Below are 23,902 nucleotides of genomic sequence, written 5' to 3' on the forward strand. Positions count from 1 at the left end.
TTTTTGGCATAATTTTGTGGACTTTTCACAAGTTACTTCTATTTCTGTTATTCAGCAGCATTAATACTGAATATGGACACAAGACCAAGCCTGCTAGTTAGCAGATGGTGAGAGGACATGAGAAATTTACAACCCATGGCATTGAGGTTCTTCTGTTTCTTTTTGCCCTTCAGTCCTGGCTCTCTCTTGACTATTTGAAACAAACTCCTACATCACTAAAAATAAGATCAGGTTTAAGTACCCTCATACAAAGTATTTTCTGGCAATACAATTCTGTTCATGTAACAGGTTTAAATGATGCATGGTGGTAACCTACCGTCATCCAGCTCTGCACCTGTGTCTCCCTCTTCACCTGCCTGCCCTTCTGTGTCTGCAGGCTCTGTGCCCAGCTCGTCCTCCACATCATTATCCTCACATGGAGCTAGAATATATTCAAATATTGAGAAAAAAAAAGAAAAATAAAAGGAAAAAAAAACCCAAACCAAAAAACTATACAGTGAAAAGGTTCTACATTGAATTGTACCAACAGTTTATAGTGGAGATGTTAATTACTGCCAAAACAAGAAATCCTGAAATGTGTCACCCAGAAAGACATCTATGGTGAAATACTTTGACTCCAATGAATCAAGGAATGCCTGCACTTGGGGAGTCTCCAAGGCATTTGCAGTGAAAGTAACTAGGGCTTTTCTGAGCAACAGGCCTTGTGAAGAATTAAACAAGAAGGTAACTGGGAGGGCATCAAACCAGAATAAAGTTTACTGTTCTTCCAGGAAGATTTTTTTTTTTTCTTTACCACACCAGAACAGTTACCACCATTTTACAGCATATGTGTATTAGGTAAAAACTGAACTTTCACAATGTACCACAACTGTTCATCTTGAAATTGAAACAGGTTTTTGAGGGTGTAAGTCAGAGACAGAGTCTAGCTCTGGGATTGATCATTATTACATCTGGAAACTGTTTAACTCTGCGCAGCTACAGTAGTCTTTGGTAAAAGGGTCTAAGAGACTTGACATGCTGTACAAGTAACTAGGACACAAATTAATTGAGATATTTTTAAGTAAATAAAAAGATATATTCAAAATTTTCTTTTGTGTTACAGATCATAATTTGATTTGCTGGGTCAAAATGAAGAAAAGATTCTTGAATTTATAGCTCTGAAAAGGGCATTTGACATTACTACTTGTGACAAGATTTAATTACAGGAGAAGAGACAAGACCAAACTGCGTGGCCTAAATTTCATTATTAAATTACACTTTTAAAAAAAACCCTAAACATTATGAAATCCTTGCCCCATCTCTAGTACTATGGATGATTTGCTTAATTTTTTTTTGTTAAGCATTTTCATAAAACATAATTTAAATATAAAAAAAGAAGCAAGCACTTCCAGGTTTTTTCCATCAGTCGAGTCAGTCAACTACATTTTTAGATTTGTACAGCGAGTTAGCATCAACTCATGTTCAACAACATGCAGACAGCTAACTCTGTTGTATATCCTACTGCAAATGTGTACACAGTCAGCATGTATTATTATGCACAACATTTGCCAATTATACACATAGGATACGGTCCTATAACAATGATAACAGATATATTTATAACCTTCTTGGTTGCACCTATACCAGTAAACTAAGCCGTGCAAGTCTCTAGCCCTGAATGCACACAGTGTCATACTGTCATCTTTAGGAGGGCTCCTGGCATGACTCCCAGCAGTTGGTTCCCATGGTAGGGCTAAAGGCTGTTTCCAGTAGGCAGTCTGGACACAGCTCCCTGATTCTGGATGGCAAAAAAGTTTAGCCATATGGCAGGTCTTGTACCCTCTCTCTTCTTCCTCTAATACAGGTTTTTGCTTATTTCAAAACACAGCGTTCAGTGGGTGGTTTGTCTTCTTCCTTCAACCTGGGAATTTCTCTTTTTCCATGCTTTTCCCCTCTGTAGTATTAAGACGACAAATACATGGGCTAGTTTATTTTCTGTCAACTATTGTGAAAAGGCAGTTACACTTACGTGTGATAAAGCACTGGCCTATTCCCTCACATCAGAGGCTTAAAAATCCAGAATCTTACAGATGTCGAGCGTAGGAGACTGAATCATATGGCAAAGGCTGGACTGCCCACAGGGGCATTTACAAATCTACTGAACAAAACTAAACTGTGTCCCAGTCTGATTGTTGCTTAGGTATGCAGTAGCTTATGTTATTTTGGAAATAATGATGTCATGGGATGGTTTTATGGTAGCAGCAAATGTGAGTAATCTTAATCAAAACTTGCAGAAATGTAACTCTGATGTTAGGAATATCTGATGCCACTACGTGTATGTATGTCTTCAGACCCAGAAACCATGAACCCACATGACACACATAGGGAGTTTTGGAGAGAGAGGAGAAAATCAACTCTTAAATAGGTTGGTACGCAAAACTCAACAGAAGATTACAGATGCATAGATAAGTAACGACTTGTTGCAAGGGTGGATCCCATTTTGAGGGACATGGAGAGCTTGCAGGTGGCTGGTTATATGATACATATACTGTGTATATACGTATATGCAGTTAGGATAAAGAGCAAGAGGCCAAAAGCTGTCACACAATAACTCAGAAATAACTCAGAAGCTACGCACTATGGCAGCCAGAAACTGGGATCAGCACTTGGTTCATATCAGCTAGCAGCCGTGAGCAGACTGCATCAGGTGCAGACCTCTTGTAAACACTGCTGCCTTGCCAAAGCAGCAGCAGAAGCAAAGTTATAGGCAAGCTAGCTATTCTGATGTGCCAAAGCAACTTAGCTATAGATCAACCACCTAGCCACAAACTACTGCTGTTCCGCTGATTTAGATACCTTCACCGCTTCACACAAATTTACTCCCCTACTCTAATCCCAGAATCTTCATGCTCATTGATTTTATAATAGAGCTTAATAGGGCCACATAAAAAAAAAAACAGCTGAGCTCTACCATCCTTCAACTTTTTTGAGGCTTTCCTAAATAACACAAACCTCAAGTCAAAGGAGACACAACAGCTATCACTATCCCTAAAGATCCCAGCTTCAACCTTATTCTTCTTTCATGTTTTCTTAACCAGATAACTAGAGTTTGCAGCTGCTACAGAGAACTGCACTTGCTTTACGCACTCTCTGTCACTTAATCTTTCAACTGCAAGCAAGCCCCATGTTCTTTTAGTCAAGGAGCTAGGGGAAGAATAACTGGTCCAGTCTTCTGTTTACAAAGCAAATGGAAGCACTCAACTAGTTCCTCCTTCTACTTTATTACACCCCAGATAACCTCTCCACTTGCCCTGCCTTCAGAAGGGTTACAACAAATGTCGAGTTCATGCAAGAATGGGCTGTCTGAGCAAGGCGTGCATGCACACTCCCCCTTCCTCCCTCCCTCCACATCCAGTCATGCAGTAGCGACAGGGCCGTAAGTTCCAGGGTTAAAGTACCAGCTCAGCTGCTGAAGGCATGGAGAAGAGACGGGCAGGGTTATTGTGCATTGGAATACATAGAACATCACCAAACTACCTCCAGGGACCGTCTCCAGCCACGCCTGTACCGCCTCATGGCGTACGGAGGGAAGGTCGGATGCTGAATTTAAAAAACAATAAATTGTAAGAAATCGAAATTAGACTATCAGTAAGCGTCTAAAACAGAAGAGCGACAAAGGGAAATTTTTCAGTAGCAAATACAGGAATAAAACCTATGAGATGTTAAACAACCAATTCCAGGCTTGGGATTTAAATCAAGATAACATACAAATGTCAGAGGCCTAATCTTCCCTTAGGATATGTAATGTTAGAGGAAATACAGGTGGCACAGTGAAAAAAACACCACATCTGACCAGCAGGTTGCTGCTGCTGTGCTCCACTTGAAACTGCAGAGGAGGGAAAATAAGAGATGAAAGAGCTTAGCAACAAGAGAGGGGCGATCGTAACAGGCGTCCCAGAACCTGTGCTGCCTGGGTGCAAACGCCACCAGACGAAGAAGAGCACCCAAAGCAGAATGAGAGGGGCTTCTGTGTACTGCCACGCTACCCCAGGCTTTCACATCAAACCCTATCACCGCTGCTACTGATGGGCTCTCCAAACACCTTGTATCACAGAACACAGCTCAGCTAGGAACAAACTTGTCTATTGAACTCAGGCTGAACACTTACAGCTTATCCACAAGTACTTACTGGCGACAGCCCTTTAAAAAAAACAAACTGCTGATACACCTGCACACACCTGTACTGTATGACAAAGTAATTGAAGCAGCTAATCTGTTGATCAGGATTGTCCTAGTTAGCCCCAGTTTTAGGGGAAGGAAAGGAAATACTGCCTTCCTTCCCAAAGGAAGTTGGAAAGACCACAAAATCAATTTTGGAAGGATCATCTTTTGCTGGCAGCTGTACCAATACACTATGGAAAAGTAGGAATTATAAAATACAAACTGAAAGAAAAATTTGGAAACTATAGTGATACAGACCCTCAAGCAGAAGCTAAAGTAACCTTAATCATAGTAAGCTTAAGAAACTGTGTTAACATTTTTCACTTAGCATTTTTAAATGTTAAGCAACTACTCTAGCAATACTGAAAGTTACAGACAGTTGAACACAGCCTATTTCTGTAGTTGCAGTGGGAAGGAAATACCCATCTCTTATTTGTAGGGAGCAGATTTCACACTGGAAAATCCCAGTGCATTCTACAAACAGCAATTATAAGCATAGACAAACTGATCTGGAACTGTGTATCAAGTTGGACCAGGATTAAAAAAAAAAAACAACAACAACAAATATGAGTAAAAGATAATTATGTGGAATGAAATATGATCAGGCAACATGAGGTAAAGCCCTAGGCTTTTTTAACAGAGATCTGTCATTAACTTAATTTCACATTTGCTGTAAAAGACACCCCTTTCCACAGCATACTTATTCCCTCTACAAATCCGGCACGATGGTTACAGACTCTGAGAGAAGACCACTACTCATCAACTGCATGTTTAACATTTATTAAGTCTAGATTTCTGCATAGGCAAAGCACCTATGACATACTTACCTCAAGACATGCTGTCATATAGTCTAGAATAAGGTCAGCAGGGACTGCTGGAAGGTGCTTACAAGAGAGCTAGATTACTGTCATTTTCCCCCTCCAAAGTTTTCCTTTAAGTAACTGGCAACTCACAAAGGTCACACCTCACTTTAAAAAATAAATATACTGTCAAATCTTAAACACAGGGAGTCAAAACCACCACTAAGAGGATTTGCAAGCCCTTTGAACCCCATCATTCCCTACTAATACCAGATGCAGTTATACACTTTGAAAACCAGCAGCAGAGAAACATGCTCAATACAGAAGCTGGCCCTGTTCAATCTTTGCTGTAGTAACTACACAACATAGCCCTTCAGCTTTCCCTAAAGAGGCGTAGAGTTCTCACATCACAAAAAGCACGTAACAGCTTCTATTACTATCCCTAAAGTCAGTTACCAAGGGCTGATTGCCAGCACTGTCAAATCATGTGTGTAGTGAGGAAAAATGCTATGGAGTCAAAGCAGGCAGACAAATGGGTCAGAAGAAGTCACACCACCATGGAGCTGAGAAAGCAGACATTGTAAGTGGACACTGACCTGAAAAGCAAAATGTTTAACCAAGTGTAATTTCAGTGTAATTTGACATTAGTTCCTTTCAATCACTGCTGCCCCTGCTGAAGTACACTGCTCTTGAAGGGTGCAGAAGCAACGGAGTTAAACAGCTGCAACCGCGATCCAGGAATTGACGGAGCAGGGCTTGGGGGAGATTACCTCTGGAGGTGGAGGACTTTGAGGTTGGGACCATTTTTTCCTCCTCCTGTTTTTCACGGATGTGTGTCCAGTGCACATCTGCCAGAATCTCCAGAGGATCAACCGGATTTACAATCTGCTGCAGTCTAAGGTTTCCAGCTAGCAGTAGGAGGGCATGGCATACCAGGTTGTAGGCAGGGGGTATGAAGGCCAGGGAGGAAAAGATGGGAGAACAGCGGAAAGGAAAGGTAACACATCATAGGAAAGGAAATAAGAAAAGAAGAAAAGAAAATATTACTGGCTAAGATCAGTTTGCAAGACAGACAGAAAAAGCTCAGCATTGTGTGTGCACGCATACACCAATACAGCGCTCCTCATACTTCCCATCAAAGCTGAATAATGCCATTCCAAAGGCAGAGAGATGCTATTAAAAACTTCATTGTAGTTTATCTCTATTGCAAGCAGCTTTGCTGAAATGAAAGACATTCTCTGGGTGTTGAACAGTATGTGGTATGTAAATACCAATTTAGCAGAAATTTCCAGCTCCTTCAGCCTATTCATTATGATTATTGCCAAAGACATCTTGCTGTTAAGGGCAAGGCATAGTCTGCATTGTAGTTTGATGCACCAAAACAAAAGGTCTTTCATTCCCTACTATTGGGTTAAGCACTCCTTTCTATGCTCGCTGCATATTGCTTTGTGAATTAAATTACATGATGGATCTCAGAGTTTCACACGTGTGTGTGTATGTGCGTATGCACACATGGGCGCACACTTACTTTAGCACTTAAAACACTGGTATGTTTACTCCTGCTCTTTTGTACCGACTTGTTCAAAGAGTAGAATTTTTTTCTGAAGAATAACAGCATTTTCATTATGACTTAAGAGCCTCCCCACCTCCCCAGAAGGGACCTTCCTGTGCACAAATGAATTTTTTTAAAAGAAATTGCATTACTCCTCAGTTACCTGCCTACACAAAGCTCAGCTACTTATGGAGTGTCAAAGGGAACAATGGGCACCAAAACCAACTGATAAACAACTTGTTCAACTGCTGCAGAATACCCACCTAGGGAGCACCTACCCTGAGGTATCATACTCACAGACCGTGTCTCTATTGCTATCTGCTATGGGACTATAGCTCAGGTTTTCTTTACCCATAATAAAATAACTCATTCTAGGGGGGACAGGTGTTCAGCATCTGCAGGGGTGGTCTTCAAAAGCAAGTGACTCACCCTGAAAGGAAAATGCCCACTTACTTTATAAAGTAGGAAGTCAATTTTCACAACAGACAGATTACTACTCAGTAGTCACTACTACTGAGTAGTAATCTGTAGGCAAAACACTGTTTCAGCAGTTCAGAACCTCAAAAGCAGTTAGATTTTCATACGGTGCACTAGTGTTTGAAGGAAACAAGAAACATGAGCAGCGTTTAGAGGTTGCACTCATTATTTCCTGCTGTCTCGTTTTAACCAAGTTCCTCTCTCCCAGCCATGTCTTCCCCAGACATGACAAAGTGTTTGGGACTTCCGTTTCAGGAACGACTGTGTGTGAGATTTGGCATTAAAACTGCAGAAGAAACAGGCAGAAGGAACTGCAGGAAGGAGAGAACCACAAAGTGGTTATTAAAGGGGAAATGGGTTCACACGCACAAACTCGAATGCAGAGCGGGATTCACAATTTAGCCAAGTATTTAGCAGTTTTATGTCTCTGTCACCTCATCAGAGAATTTTCATATCAATTAGCACAACCACATGGTCTACCAGAGCTACCGGACATCCTGCAGGGACAGGAACCTGGGCTGTTTTCACTCCGTAAGAAAGCACTCGCATGCAGGCCCCAAGATGAGTAGAGTTAGCATTTGCATTGCCACACAAAACTTTGTGTTAAAAGGTTTAAGTTTGCCAGCAATAGCTGAGAAGTATATAGTCACTCAGCAAGGCTCGGAAAGAGCAGGTCCCACATGATCTGCATGTTTTAAAATTGATTTCTCTGGGATTTAGATCAGTGTAACATACACACCTTCAGCTACTCCACAAGTCTCTAGAAAGAGGGCTGAACCTGCCCTGATTAAGGCATGGGTCCTCCTCACCTTTTCCAGTAAATAGCAGCACAGCCATCCATGAAGGACTGCTGCTTGGCTAACAGACAAACTAATGTTTCCTTGAGGTCTAAAATGCTTGAGAATTTCAAATGACACCTGACATAGCCTTCTCTCAAGGCTGCCTGCTAAGCTTTGCAGGAAGCTGGACATTAATTGCACTTACATTTGGAAAGGTAGCTTTCCACTCCAGTTCCACTGTAGCACCTACGAGCACTTCATAAGCAGCAAGCAGTCTCAATATTTAACTTTAATGGAATGAGAATCCACCTGCAAATCAACTCCTTAGGAGCCAGGTCTAAAGCACACTAGCAACTGCAACAGGGGGAACTTCTTCAGTTATGCTATTCAGCCATCTTACTAATACTTCTCATTCTTACCATCAGAAAAGTTAAACTGGAAAAAAATTATAACACGTCTTTTTTTTTTTCTTAAAAAAAAAAAGTCAGAAGCTAAGCTACAGTTGTTACAATCATAAGCTGCAAAATATGCAGTCTGACAACTGCATATGTCTTCTTACCTGCAGGAAGGCACTTGGATTTTCCTCTTATGTATTCTGGCTCTAATGAACCATGTGGAGGGAATAAGGGATTAACAAGCTATTAGGACCAAGTGCTTCAAGAAAACAAACCGTAAGAAATAAACTGCAAGAGAATGCATCATGGAAAATTACACAACCAGTTAGATTGGAATGTCAGATTAATTTTATGCCCATTACATGACTATTTGAAAAATCTTGAGGGATCGCTGCAGCTTGATTATCTTCCCCCACAGACTCTCCCCACGGACACACACTCACAAAGGACAACAAAAAATGCAAGTTTGCTGACACAGGCAATCTAAAGGCAGTACTTCTGATGTGCCCCATGTGTCTGACATACTGCACAGGTGCAATTAGTCTGTGTGTATGGAACAAATCTGAAACTCCTAAATAGGTGGGAGTCACTGTCCATGCTCATTACAGTAGCAAATTGTCCAGGCTTTCTAGATATCCTGAGGTACTTGGCAGCTTTATCTTTTCCCTAAAACCAGTGGCAATGTCAGACCTCATATATGGCACTTGGACCAGGAGATGAAGATAACAACAGCTATCAAATCAGTTTTTAGGGAGCTGGTAAAGCATTTAAATAAAACACAGAAACTTCTCATGTGGGACCTGCTCTTTAAAACATTCCCCCCTCCTTCGGGGAAATGGAAGTGGAGATGGTATATGGGTACCTTTAAATGTACCCGTGTCCTCTTCATTTGAGAGATGTTGAAGCCAGAGGCCTTGCTGCAGCTCTCTCTCCCAAGGGCAATACTCCCCCTCTACAGCAGAGGGAACCACACATCCACATATAACACCAGACACGCGTGTACACACACAAGCGATGGAGGGAGAGGGAGAGAGAGAAAGAAAGAGAAAGGACAGAATCAGAAAGAGAGACTGTCTGGAAACCCAGTAACTCCCCGTACTCCCACTGTATTCAAAGTGTCTGACAGGAAAACTGCTCGAATGAAATAACGTCCATCCAAGAACACCATGGTTTAGCAGACTAAACGCACAACATGCATGTTACCGTACTTAAAAAGCAGTCTTGACTTCCACAGACTTCAGTTATGGAGATACAGCTGAAAAAGTAGCCAAGCAGCCTGCTGAGCTCATCAACAAAACTGCCACTAAGACTCAAAAAACTGGACCTCTGCTTGCATTAGGCAGCCAAAGACCTTTACGAAGAAGCTCTTTGGAATCTACTAGTCTTCACAAAAAGGAAATGTGAGTACAAAGACAAAATCAGCAAGAAATTTGGCATGGTGGTGAAACACTGGAAGCATGTCTATTCTTAGCACAAACTTTGCATTTCGATGACTGAGACAAACACAGGGGAAGGAGTCTTTCCCTAAGATTTTCCACAGAAATCCCTCAGAGCTAAAATGGGAACCACCCGAACTCCTGATTTCTCAAGGCTGTCTTTTAACTAAGGAGAGCTACAAGCAGCTTCTTCTAGGATGCCCTGATGACAGTTACAAGGCACTGCCCCTTAGTGAGGCACTCTGCAAAACTGAAAACACTGCCTCCACGCTGCTTCCAGCTCTTGCTGCAAAAGAACAAAGGGCACATTCAAATCCAATTCCCCAAAATAATAAAAAACAACAAAAAATAGTACAGTGTCACAAAGCTGTGAATTGCACATGTTGGCATGGTGTATGGGAAGCATATTGTGTTGGTAGTAGTGCTATAACTGCCCTGTGGGCAAAGATCATCTGTATCCAGAATGATCCAGCTAAAGCTTTCCTTGACAATAACTCCCTCAAAAATCAAAGCAATAAAGAAGTGAAAGAAGGAAAGTTTTCAAGGCAAGTCTTTCTCATTCTGTGTGGCAAACACTCAATCTGGTTTTCCCTGCTGTCTAGCAGAAAGAAAGGACAAATCAATCGTGTCTAACCTTCGCTCGACTCCTCATCTTCCTCCTCTTCGTCTTCTTCCTCCTCCTCCTCCTCCTCCTCCTCCTCTTCTTTGTCCTCAATCTCATGATTTTCCTCAGCCTCAATCTGTTCTTCACTCTTTCCCTTCAGGAGGGCATGGATACGCACAGCCTCTTTCCATGGCACACCACCCAAGTCTGAAGGGGGTTGCTGAGGCAGCAATAGTTCATCTTCTTCCTCCTCATCTTCCTCCTCCATCTCAGACTCTGAACTACTGTAAGGGTTTAGAAAAAAAGATAAAGAAACAACTAGTTAATGTTTCCTAGATCAGTCTTAGATCACTGACAAGCTGTTTCAATACATACAAGCCTAAAACATATGATGGAAATCGTAATACTAATTTTTCTGCTTTCAATATTTCATAGGAATTTTAGTGACAGCATCACGTGTGGGCTGCAGTATGGTCCTTGCCCTGCTTCTTTTAAAGAAGATGAAGCAGAAGAAAAGTGCCTGTGAAGCCAAGTCCAAATATTTGTGCAGCATTGTTACAGTTTGTGACAGTCGAATACAGCAGAAAAACTACTTTCTTCCTATCACGTTGCTTTGCATAAATTGGTACCAGAGTTCTTAGCACTGTCAGAATGCAGAAGGTCACGTCTTTTGATAATGGCAGCTACTGCTAGCATTTTGGATAGCTAAGATATTTTTGGCACTTGCTGGGGTGAAACACAGAAAGCTTTGGAAGTAGAAAGAACACACAACACAACTATCATGCCAAAGGATACAGTATGTGAGCTAAGGAGAGCTGGAGAAAAAAAAAATCACAAAAATTGTATCCAATTAAGTACACAGTGTACATAGTGGCAAGAAACTGTAGGAAGCAGTGCAAGGATAATTACAATAATGAGCTTATTATTCTCACAGCAAAGTCTAAAACATGCAAAACAGGAAATCATTAGTGCTCTTTAGTAGACATCTCTGTTTAATTCTAACAGTTCCTCAGTACAAGCAGCAGAGGCAAGAAATGTAACCACCTATACAATGATATTTAATCTAGTTCACTATTACATGCTGGACCACCTAGAGGTACTGGGGAGAAAGATGGCTGCATTTGTCACTGGAAAATGAATGTGAACTACAGCACATTCAGAAAAGATATCTGCAGGGTGAAGACGTGTCTCTGTTTTTCCTTAAAAGAACTGCATTTATTAGAGCAACAGTTTGATACTTGCCATATAAATCTTAAAAGGCCCAAATTCATCTGGATTGAAGAAGAAAACTGTGAATGGTTAAAGTTTGGGTGAATCATATGAGAACAGTATTCTACTTCTGCTGCTTCCTTATGACAGTTACCACTGTAGTTAACAGCCTTTGGCAGATCGCATTCCATATAAACAATGAGAGGGGAAAACAGACAAGTTGAAAATAATGAAGTTTAAATTTCATGTAGGTCTATAAAATATAACTTGTACAGTTGTTGTAATTCTGTTTCCCATACACAGGTTTTATTACAGTATGTGACAAACTGGCAGTTTCCAAAAAAAATTATATACAGCAGCACTCTTTCCCTTATATTGCAGATAAACATAATCAGGTGCAGAACCTCAAACTAGTCTAACACTACATGAACATATCATATTTACATACTTTTATTCATCGACTTGTCTGAGACGCTGTTTTTGATAGCAAAGCTAATAAAGAAAATACCACTTTTTCATGCTCTGATTGTCAAGTACTTTTGTCCACAGGCTCTTAAAGTCTCCTCACTGTTCTGCATATATATAACATTATTTTGCTCAAATTACAACCCACTTTTTCACAGCATAAACTGAATACTTATTTTTAACAGGCTGCCTGGTTTTCACATGCTAAGTACGGAACACAAACACTGTTGCATGCCATGGACTCAGTAGATATTCCAGGAGACCGAAGCAATATTCCAAAGGCTTTACGCAGATACTGTCACAGAGATAAAAAGTGATGTTCCCTTCCTCCCTGATTAACTTTCCCACCCTTTGGTATGGAAATAAACCTGACAGGTGCTGCATGCTGGGGTTTTCATGTGGTGTCAATAAGGTTTACTGCTGCTCACACTGTTGCCATGGCTGCTGAATGGGACAAGCTGCTGCTCTTCAACCAGTCGGCTTATCGCATGTAATATTGACGACATAAATTCTTTACCACATAGCTCACTTTACCTTCTTTGGCTTTTATTTATAACTTGGTTTTTGTTTGACCTTTAAATACTGAGAAAGGAGAAGCCGAAAGACAGCAGTGAGATGGTCTGGTATAGTGGGCATTCCTTTTACCATGGCAACTCTGTGCCACAGAAATTAATTCAACAGCTGAAACTTTTTTTTTTCTATAAAGAAGAGATCAGTGACCAAAGTAGGTTGCTTTATAGAATTTGTATAAGCAGTTGAATATCGCATTAAAAAGGTGTACCTACACAGATTTAGTGCTGAGGAGAGGAACCAAAACCTTAACTGTGGAAATGAACCTCTTCTCTTCCCTTGCCATACAGACCCATACAGCACAAGCTGTCTTATGACACTCCTTCAGAGGGCCACAGGGTATTACATCAAAACTGCAGGTGACATACTGGGAGTTACTACAAGTTAAAGGCGACGAAGAAGGCATCTGAAGGTTTTTTCACTCCTCAAAACTGCGTAGCAGAGTTTGATTGCATAAATGATTTTTTTCTTGTTGAAGCTTAAACAAGATTAACTCTCTTTTGAAAAAATGTACTTTGAATACTGTTTTCTGTAAACTTTCTCTGCAGTGTGCATGCTCCCAAGTGTGTGCATGATGGGAAGCTGTGCACCAAAATGCACGGTCTCTGCTTGATTTAGAGTTAACACCTTGGTGAACCTGGAAGCCCAATCCATCACTCCATAAGACATGGAGGGAACAAAGAGTTCCCCATCTCCTCTGCCTGCTCCTAACCCTGCGGCGCTGCACCAAGACAGTGAAGATGATCGAATCAGGGCTTTGGTTGGCTTGTTGCAGGAGTCAAACATTTTTTTCTTTTGTTGACAAAAAAGTGGTCAGACTTTTTCCCTTTTTTGTTGTTTGGGGTTTTTGGGAGGGGTCTTTCTGTGACATGTCATGGAGCGGGTAGAGTTGAACAGAGGATACCAGATAACTACATCATCTAGAAAGTTCTCCCTCTGATGTTTGACCCACACAGCCTTATCAATGGTCTGACTAAATTGCTTACCATATTTGGATTTGGGACAGAAATTTTTCCAGGTCAAACTGACAGGGAATTTGATTTTCTCTTTCCTCTCTATCATAGTGTGAGTTGCCCACTAAACACTGTTTTTTGCATGCAAAAGGAATTTCTCATACAGCCCTATACCTGTAGGTAATGCATACATAGAATATGTTTGTAGGATCTAAGTCTCAGGAAACCAGTAAAAGCATTTTCTGAGTTTATTTCAAGACAACTACTGGACAGACTGAGAGCTGAAAAGGTAAGGGTTGTTACTGCTATAAACAAAAGTAAATTATTAGAAACCATATTAAGAGATCGAGACTCTGCAAAAAGTGTGTGATTGACTATAAAGTTCACAAGCATTCTTCATCAAATATTTTCTCTCAATGACTCTTGCAACAACTATTTCCAGTAGCTTTACCTGCATATATTTGGATCCTGGTGTGCTTATACTTCATTTTGCAGATAAAGAGAAATTTGTGAAGGTACAACATGTTTTTCAGCAGCTGTAACTATTGCTTCAAATTAACATCTCTCAGGCATTGCATCAGCATTCAGTCAGGATTACATGTGTGTCAAACTTGAATCTTTAAACCAAAAGTGGTTTTGAATTGTAATGAAAAACATACAGAAGTTAATTTTGGAACCCCCTCCCATTTGAATCCATGTTCTGTTTGCTCAAAAGACTCATTTGTCTTTGATACAACTAAAAAAAAAATCAAATTAAAAAATTCCTTCCAACTTAGAACTGAATTTCATGGTATTATGGTACCACAGGTGTCTTCTAAGAATGGTAATAAGCTATTTAGAAGAACAGAAGCTACAAGATAAAATACCTGTGTACACGCGCAGAGCATTTTCAACAACTTTAAAAGGGGCAACCTGGTAAATAATATGTTAAAAAAAGCTAAGGGAAAAGCAGGCAAAAGTCTGTTGGGATGAGTATAAAAAAAGCTTATGCACAACGTGTGCTAACCTGCTGGGCACATCCTCTTCTGTTCCTTTGTCCAGCACACTGCTCAAGTTATGCTCTGCTAGCGTCTCTTCGGGAACCTCTTCGAGTTCTTCTTCCCGCTGCAGTGACAGTCGGTAGTTCTCCAGCTCAATCCGTTCAGGTGTGCCACGCAGCCGCTTAGCAAGGCTGGGCTCTTCCAGCCCATTTACATTAGAACCTAAAGAATAAGCCAGTGAATAAACAATAAATGCAACGGTCAGAACTGTAATTTTTTAAGAAAATTGAGCAATTGGGAGAAAAAGGGCATGAGGCAGAGGGAGGTAAATAAAGCGAGAGAATACCTTATGTCATTATCCCGTTCGCCACTACTGGCAGAACCTGCTGGGGAGCCAGACTGCAAAAGGGAATCTTAGTGATTTTGGCTAACAGATGCTAAAAAGAATGTTAAATGTCCTAGTTGAGAGAGGAAATAGGGACATTTCAGTTGCAAAAACTAGAGCTGCAATGAAGTCTATGCAGTAAGTACTGGGGAAGGCCTGGCCACTGAGGGGATATACTCTATGAGACACAGTAGGAAAGCTATGGGGCAATCCTGCTGCATGTTAAAATTGTTACCAGTCACGGTAAGTCTACAGAGTTAGGGTGCAAGAAAATACTATTACTACTTAACGATGAAGGAGGGAGGGAATGAAATAGGCCCACTTGGAGCAAGTTTTAAAACTTTTTATAGACCTGAATTGATTTGCTTTTTAATCAGTTTGGGATGAAATGAACGACACGGAAAAAATCTAAAGTGAGATGTTTGCAAGCATAAATCCCATGAATCCCAGAAAATTGAAGGACACGTGAATCAGGCAGGTGGAGAAAAGTATACAGGAGCTTCATTCACTGTGGCACTCAATGAATTAAATTCTAACCTGCATTCATTCATTTAATTTTAAAATTCTAATATTTTAGCTTAAATACCATGCAACCATTTACCCTTACCCAGCTCACTATTTACAGAGTCAAATCTTTCCTAGCTTCTGTTTTGCTTTGCTAAACAAGCCAAGCCTTCCTCTCATGGGAAAATCTCTTCAGTGCACTGATCATCCCCAAGGTCTCTGCACCTGTCCCAGTTTGGATTAATCTTTCCAGAACCTGCATGATTAGAATTGAACACAGCTTTCCAGATGAGGCTTTATCAGCGTAACATACAACCTTGCCAGAAATCTCTCATCTGATACACGCTGAGAACACACTTGCCTATTTATAGGCCACATAATACTGGTGGCTTTTATTTACTGACTGATATTCAGATATTTCTCCTTCTTTGCTTTCAACTGATAAGCACCTTGTTGGTAGCCAAAGTTCTCAACACTTTCTTAGTGCATGACCTGGTACTTTCTACTATTACATTTCTATTTTTAGTATTACAGTCTGCAACATTTTGCAGTTCTTAGTGTATGACGTGCCTATCATCCTCCGGATTGATGAGGGTTTGAAATGTTGCCTCAGCAATGAATTTCATTAGCAAATTGTTTTCCTTTTTTTTGCCAGTAACCGTAATGAAAGTATTATAAAGATCAGTCCCCAGATCGTTTTTTGTGAAACACCACAGTCTGTAGGTGACATCCAACCCCATTATTTCCTTTTTCAATAAAACCTCTAATCTCTCATTGAAGTCAACTTCTTAGCTACTTGACACTTCGTGTACTACTCCCTCATTTTATCCAGTTTAAATAGTTATTTCCACGTGGCAGCCTTCAAGTGCTTTACTGAAGTCCAGACTGTTCAAATGCACTACATTTCCCTTACAGAGGTAATCAGTTACTTTGTCAATAAAAGCTGTCAAGCTAGTCCAGCATAGTCTTTGGTGAATCCATGTCACATTTTATACCACTTACCTTCATAAGGTCAAAAGACTTCACTTGCAGAGCTAGCAGTCTTTAGTTATTCCTTCAAAGAAGGTGTTTTATCTACTGTTTAGATTAACTGATATGTACTTGTTCAGATCGCCTTTTTTCAGCCCCCCCCCCCCCCCCCCCCTTGTTTATCTGCAGGTCATACTTCTGTCACCCCATGGTCACATAGTATTACAGTGAATTAGATAGTCAAGGTACATCAGGATAGCTTGATTTCATCACAAATTGTTACCACAAAGCTCACAATTTCATTGTACAATTCTTCCACTCTTCTGAGACAAAGTCTATTCAGTCAAATTTTATTTCCACTCATTACACTATCGTAATACTTAAATATTTCTTCCAGCTTCATTGGGTTAATTTCCATTTCCAAATCTTGCTACACACTGACTTCTTTTGCTCCCATGTCCAATGCCATTGTCCTAACTGAAATTGGAGACCAAGTATTCATTTGATTGCCTGACTATACATAAAATTGCATTTTACGTCAGACCCATTTTCACTGTGGACCCACTTCTGCTTTCCCTTACATTGCTTTTACTTACATGCTTAAGGAATACAGCTGTTTACTTTCCTTTCCTTTGCAAAGTCTAACCCAGCATGAGCTTTGGCAATGTTTACTTTATCCTCACAGGTTTTGACCTCCAAGACAGTTTTCGTTTTCTTTCTCCATCCTTTGTAGTTTTTCTCAGTTTATTCCTAACAGCCTTTTTTTCAGGGGAATTACTCACTCAGTACCATTTTAGTCACTGACACAAAACTACATGGGGCATGCCATAATTAGTGGCATTTACTTCCAAACCCTCTCCAGAAAGATAAAATCTCATAAAGACAACTGCCCAGAGTGTTTTTCTCTCTTCCTTAGCATTATTGAACTCTTCTATGATGTGGGCAAGTAGCTACTGTGCCCTTGGCTAGAACTATAGGGCTTCTTTATGGTATAAAACACAGAAGCTTGCACAGGAGGCAGGTGGGAACATCACCTTGCATTTCCAGGGATACTGTGGTCTCTACCATTTCCTGCTGCTAAGCCTTATGTTGTGTTAGTATTTTCAAAGTTTAGTAGAACTGGACAGTCTTTTCAGCTGGGATTCACGTTCCATTTCATTCTCTCTAAATGGAGATAACACCTCAGCCAAATCTATTTTTGTGATCTGTGTTACATTCCCCAACCCTGAGTTCACAGTAACAGGGGAACTGACCTGGAATATTGCTCTGCCACTCCTGGCTGACAGTAAAAAAACCAAAGGACTCTGGGTAACACAAGAACACCAATGTGAGGGAAAACAAACAAGGGATATACTAAAATCATCATAAACCAAGAGTTTTTGTAATACTTGGAACTCTTCATATATAACAGAGCCATCAGCTAGGCTCAGCTACTTCAACAGAAATATCTTTTCACAAGCTCTTTTTAACTTGCTCTCTTCTGATGCATACCCCAACATAGCTGAAAAGTCCAGAAGCAGAAAAAAAAATGAAAACAAAAAGAACAAGAACTTTTTATCCATCTGACATTATTTTACTCCTCTTGTTTTCTAACAATCTTAAGGGTTTTTGTCAGCCTTTTCAAAGTAAAACAAAAAAAGAAATATACAATCATTCCCATATAATTAAATGAAATGAAAAAATGCTTCTTCCAATGCTGCAATATCTAGGGTGGGGAGAAAGACTGGCAGCAATCACTCTAAGATAAAAGAGAACTGAAAATCAAGGCGACATCTGTTTTTACATGCATTTCATGAACATATATGATCTTTCAGTTGTTTTTCAAAACACAAATCATCATCGTCCTTCTCATCATTAAGACCCAGTAGAACTGGTACATAGAGAATCAAACCAATTCTACCACAGCAAAAACTGCAAGTGGGAGTAAGTGACTCAATGTAACTGTGTTAAAAAAACTGAAAAGATGGAAAATCTGCCTAAACTTTAATGCAAAAGGATGTGGTCAAGCCAAGATGTCCTGTGAGCTTGATAAGCACTCAGAATCTCAAAGAAGTAGAAAGGCCATTGCCAGCACTTTCTCTAATTAATTTATATATCCATATACTTTGAGATGCAGGATTGGTCGCATCCCTCCACTTGACTTAGCAAAGAAAACAGCTCTACATCAGAGAACATGATACAGAAACTCAACTGATTACCAGCTTCAGCAAGGGATTTCTAGGCGTTTGCTCTGTATGGACCAGTTGGTCTACTTGTCTGCTGGTTTTGTTTCTAAAAGGTACGATGAAGACTTATCTGGCTAGCTGCAAAGCCATCGTCAAACTTCTTACCAAATATAAAACAGGAGAAATGCTACCGATAGCCAACTTTCTGCTCCACAAAGCCTTCAACTATCAGAAAGAAAAGCATTACAGTTCACAAACCTACCCAGGGGACGAAAGTAGGTGTGAGATACAGGTATCGTTAACATGATCAGATGATGAACAATTTGCTCATATTATGCTATAAAGTTCACACCAATTCATTTGAAGCTACAATAAGAAACTATAAATAGGGACAAGGAAATTTGAAGCTTTCCTACCCTCATTTCCTCCATATATATATGGTGCTATATGCATGGGCAAGTTCTATTCCAATGCAGTTCTTGTAGATGCTAAAGTTTACTCTCTAATGTTCCTCTGGAGGGGAAAGGTGCCTCTCTCAAATCATTATGTTGTATTCCCCAGACTGCTTTGTAGCTTGCTGGTGGGACATAGCTGCAGAGTGCACTCATTATCCATTAGCTGACATTCTACCTTGTCAGTGCATCTGGGCCCACAGAGCCAAAAGTCAGCAACCAGTCATAACTGAGAGAAAAGGAGCTGATGAGGCTGCATTTGCCAGGAAAAAAAGCTATGTTACTAGCCAGAGAGGTGAGCTACCTGAAAGACAAGAGCAGCTTCTCATGCAATCAACTGATAGCTAAAAATCCACAAACAACATCCAAAATAGGACACATTTAAAAATCTGCTTCTTTACTTTGGAAGAATCAGTGGGCCATGAACACTACACAGATAATCTAAAGGAAACCGTTTTTCTTAACAGGACAGGCTGCTTTGCTGTTGCATGAAAGCTGCCAGAGTCCTTTGTCTCAACCTTGACATAGCCTGCCTCCTGTAAAGAAAATCGTATGATCAGAGATAACATTCCTACACTGAACCGCTCCTTGCCTGCATGAAATGTGTCCTTTTCCAGCAACTTTGGCAATTACTGGAAGGCTTGGGAAGCTCCTCTTGAGAGAGGATCTCGTCTTGATTTTCCCCCAGTAATACCTTGTTCTTAAAATCTACAGATTATTCTCAGGAGCTAGATGAAATCTTGTCAAGGTTACTCCCTGATAGAACACTTGCTCAAGATACAGGAGAAAACTGGGAATCTGAGAACAATGAGTTCTTCCCAAAGGAAAACAACCTGCCTATTTGACTAGAATTTATTTTTCATTAATCATGTAGTCCATCTAGACTTCCTTTTCTTAGTCCAATCTGTTAAGATCGCAAGCTCTCCAAGTTAAATGTCATCTCTTGTGAAGTGTGGGTCCAGTATTTTGCAGACTCAGCTGCGGCCTTGCAGAGTTACAGAAATTCAAATAAAGGAGTCTACTGTGAAACACATGCAAAAGGGGGGAGGAATTAATACATTTCTCAGGAAAATCTTCATTCTGGATTTCTCAAATCTTTTCCTTTTATGATACGGTGAAACACTGTACCTGTTTGTTTTCACTTGTCTTTCCCAAACTCTTCAATTACTTCTACCTCCACACAATTGTTTGAGAACACAACTACATCAGACAAAAGAAGTCCTATAGAAACAGCAGCATATTGCATATGACAAAGTACAGAGATAGAAGATGGGAACTTTTGTGTGGGATTTTAAAAGTGATGCAGTGAGCTCTGAGTCAGAAATGCCAAAAGTTGTCAGATTTTGTTGCCATTAATTTCTAAGAATATCTTTTGGGGTAAGGTTTCTGAAGTGTGCTTGCAGTTCAGCAGACATTATCACTGAGGTATAGAGAAGGCAGCAAATGAGATCCAGCAGCATTTTTAGGCTTCTCATTTTTCATCCGTGTTAATGTCAGATTGAGTTTCAGCTTTTCCCCTGAAGTTTCACGCTCAGCCCCTTCAATTCCATTAACTGCCTCCTTGATTTCAACTCCACTTCTCATCCAAGGGCCTCAAAGTGTTTTACAAATATTAGCATATTAAAACAAACCTATTTTGGAAATAGGTGAGTACTGTGGAGGCATTACACAAGTCCAGACACAGAGATTAAATACCAGCAAGGCAGTTTCACAACAAACTAGTGGCAGTGCCAGAAACAGGGTCCAGAATGCCCAACTTCAACCCCTTCACTCTCAACTTCACTTTAAGTCAAGACAAAACACTTTGAAGTAAGAAAGGGACTAAAATATGTTGGATTTTAAGCATAATGATTACATGGTTTAAATGAGCAGGTTGAGCCACAGCACCTCCTATGAGATGCTCACTGTGCTCAGCACAGTGTGTACAAAAAAAACCCAATAAATCTGAGTACCAAGGCCTGTTGTTGGATGCTGCACATATTGAAACATTAAGTCAATTAAGACATTATATTTAAATAAGTGCAACTGATTTCTTCTGAGGGACATAGCCAGAAATCTTTTCCTTAATCCTCTCCAAAATTAGCACCTAGCCACTGTTAACAATTTTTGTACTGTACAGTAAAAGATGCCTAAAAAATGTAGACAGCAACTCTAAACTGACCTGCAGAAGCACGTTAAATGGAATGGACTTTTTAAGGGTTAGGAAGAAGTTTAAGGTTTTAAATTGAGATATATCCACCCTTTAAAATTTATCTTCTCTTTTAAGAAATGTCTCCAGGAAACTGCTGGAAGGAGCCCAGCAGGTCTGGTGAATTCTTGTCACTGCTTGTTCACACAGCCTCGCATCACATACTGCAGAACTGCACATATCCTGGTAGGATCCCCTGAATTTTGATAAGCACATCCTCAGAGCCAAAAGGGGTAATACAACACCTGCTCAAACAGAAACAAGAATGCATTTATTCGAATGTAAATACTCAATAGTCATCAAATGTCGATGTTATTTTGATATAATGCCTCAACTTTCTCTCTTACTATCCTAGGGTATTCCCAAGCCCTCAGGAAGCCTGAATTACTCAGCTGTATTAAGAGGCCACCAAATCTTGAATTTTCTGATGTCTGTGTTTCCAGTTTGATCCATAATACGTTCTGCTAAATACAAAACCCCTGAATTCAAAGAGGACAGTATGATAAGAAAAACAAAGTCTATTCATAAGCAAGATATCGAGAGTGTCCATGTACAGGATTCAAAATGAGCTCAAACCTCAAGATGGCCCTACTGAAATTCTTCTGTAATGCATGTGTATCAATCATAACAATAAACAGTAACTAACTAAGCTTTCTAGAAGATATGCTCTACTGAGTCAAAGCTCTTAGAGTTTGATATGGGAATTGTACATATGCAAACTGTCTTATGCAGGTTGGACTTGATCAATACAACTATCCTTAAACTGACATTTAAAATCTAGGGAACGAAGGACCAGACACAGAGCAGAACAGCAGCGCTCTCTAGCCTACCAGAAGAAAAAGGGTTTTGCCACTTAGCAACCAATATGCTCAAGAGCTCTACTACCATATCAAGGCTCAGTCCTCAAGCTGTCAGTCTGGCAATTCTTCCTAGCAAATTGGGTACCTAAACAGAGAAGTGGGGAGATTAAGCTGTATAGACAGAAAGGCGTTTTATCTAAATATCCTCTGATGCATAAGTACCCAGCAGAGAGTTATAAAAGAACCAACACGACTTCCAGTGCTGACCAAGAAGTTTTATAGCATTACTTGATTCAACAGTACACAGCACATGAAACAAAAATCAGTGAGATTCCTGTCAATATCTACTGGTTCCCTAAGCAATGAGGAACAGAGAGGCCGCCAAGACACCCCACACACACACTATTATAATGTGTATGGGAATAACTGACAGCTAAAATATTCAAGGGATTCTGAAACAGATACCCCAGAAACAAACATATGAAGACTTAAGTCCTCCTCCACACATTCCACAATCTCCAGTTAGAATTAAGTTCTTCATACCTCAGATACTGTCAATAAATGTGGAAGCCTGTTCTCTTCATCATTATGAAAGTGCATTGGACTGACTACTGAATGAAGTTAGTAACTTATATGTTTATCTTATGGGTGTTGCAATGTTTTCCCCACCCCCACAATACTTTGGTTAAAATAGACTTCTAGAATTGCCAAAACAGACACTGACAAAACACTGCTTCCTACAACATCAGTAGTGCGAGGCCTAGAAATAGCTGTCAGTTTGATTGATCTGACCTTTCTTTGGTTTTAGTGGAAGCAACCAGAAGTGAATATAATTAACCAGTTTTATTTCAAGGTCATGTGTAATTTATACTTATGCCTTGAAAACAAATAAAAATTCATCTGCAACTTATACAATAAAGAAAGAAAACAGTATTTGAGAAATAATGTTTTTCATATGCAGATGCATGAAGCAGCAGTATTACGTAATGAAAGTTAGAAGTTCAGTATATGGCTTAACAATACAGAAAAGTTGTCTTTGTTACAGCAGAGGTATAGAATAATCCAGGAATAGATCTATTTTTGACTCCTGGAAAGAGTCCAGTGTTGTAGCTGGTGGGTGGAGAAAAGAAACAGGGGAAAGGAGGTATTACGTCACCTCATCCAAGCCCCAGGGAACACTGCCAAGCTTGATTCTCCTTATTGCATCTCTTCTGGCAGAAAACCTTAACATTTGTACAGATTTCACTTTTACTGCTGCCCAAACAGGTTTCCAGTACTAGAGATATAAAATCCCTACATCAGTTTATATTAAGTCTGTTAATTATTGGTGTGTCTATTACTCAGGAATAGTGTAAGTCAGTAACATACTACCAATCATCTTCCATTTTGTTGGTATCATCTAAGATGTCTGAGCTCCAGTATTTTGATCAACTCTATCATATATTGCCTGGCCTCATTTCCATTTCCTGAAAGAAGCTGAGTGTGAGAAGGCTGGACAGCACTAAAGGATACTCTGGCTAAAGATAACATTACTTTGCAGGCGTAAATTTTGTCCTAGAAGCTATTAAAGGTATACTACCTCAGAGAACCACTTGCAATGAAGCATATCCAGGGACTGGCAGGGAGAAAAAGAAAAGAGGAGAAAGGGCACACTCTATTTTAAAATCACCATGACCTTGGCTCATGAGGTCTTCCCCCTTTTTAAGTGAAGTACTCTGTTTTGTTAAGTAACTTGGAAATTAATATTTAAGAGTGATTGTCCAGTTATAATCCAAACAGTAACCCCTTTTATGTTGTTAGAAAGCCTCTGCTATGTTCTCTACTACATAAGACTTCATGTAGTTTATTCATTGTGGCACCTATTTCTTGCCACTCATAAGTAGCAGCCTTCTAGAACCTATCATTTCACCAGAAGGGATCAGACAGGTGATTCCCACTGTGCAAATAAGTAGTAGAGGAACCTATCACAAATATTGCCTACTTTTTATAGAAACTGGTACTTCCAGTTCCAGCTTGGAT

At 40.0% G+C, this 23,902-nt stretch overlaps 2 protein-coding genes across 21 annotated transcripts in view; both read right to left on the reverse strand.

Moving 5' to 3' along the window:
• MICAL3 (microtubule associated monooxygenase, calponin and LIM domain containing 3) overlaps window positions 1–23,902 on the reverse strand; it is a 184,329-nt gene that overhangs the window by 34,823 nt on the left and 125,604 nt on the right. For 13 of the 20 annotated variants that reach the window (XM_069807743.1, XM_069807745.1, XM_069807752.1 and 10 more), the window contains 6 exons: window positions 14,447–14,642; window positions 10,274–10,527; window positions 9,066–9,155; window positions 5,771–5,908; window positions 3,517–3,579; window positions 317–421 (listed from right to left, as the gene is read on the reverse strand). In XM_069807743.1, the coding sequence (XP_069663844.1) occupies window positions 317–421; window positions 3,517–3,579; window positions 5,771–5,908; window positions 9,066–9,155; window positions 10,274–10,527; window positions 14,447–14,642 (846 nt within the window). Of the gene's footprint in view, window positions 1–316; window positions 422–3,516; window positions 3,580–5,770; window positions 5,909–8,367; window positions 8,410–9,065; window positions 9,156–10,273; window positions 10,528–14,446; window positions 14,643–23,902 lie in introns of all 20 variants that reach the window. The other 7 variants (XM_069807761.1, XM_069807762.1, XM_069807747.1 and 4 more) reach the window with 6 other exon arrangements.
• LOC104325370 (aldo-keto reductase family 1 member B1-like) overlaps window positions 10,131–23,902 on the reverse strand; it is a 236,250-nt gene continuing 222,478 nt past the window's right edge. Inside the window, exon 6 of the mRNA XM_069807779.1 lies at window positions 10,131–10,220. Coding sequence (XP_069663880.1) covers window positions 10,146–10,220 — 75 coding nt within the window. The 3' untranslated portion in view covers window positions 10,131–10,145. The remainder of the gene's footprint in view (window positions 10,221–23,902) is intronic.

Source organism: Haliaeetus albicilla, chromosome 19 (assembly GCF_947461875.1).
Source record: "Haliaeetus albicilla chromosome 19, bHalAlb1.1, whole genome shotgun sequence".
NCBI lineage: Eukaryota > Metazoa > Chordata > Aves > Accipitriformes > Accipitridae > Haliaeetus > Haliaeetus albicilla.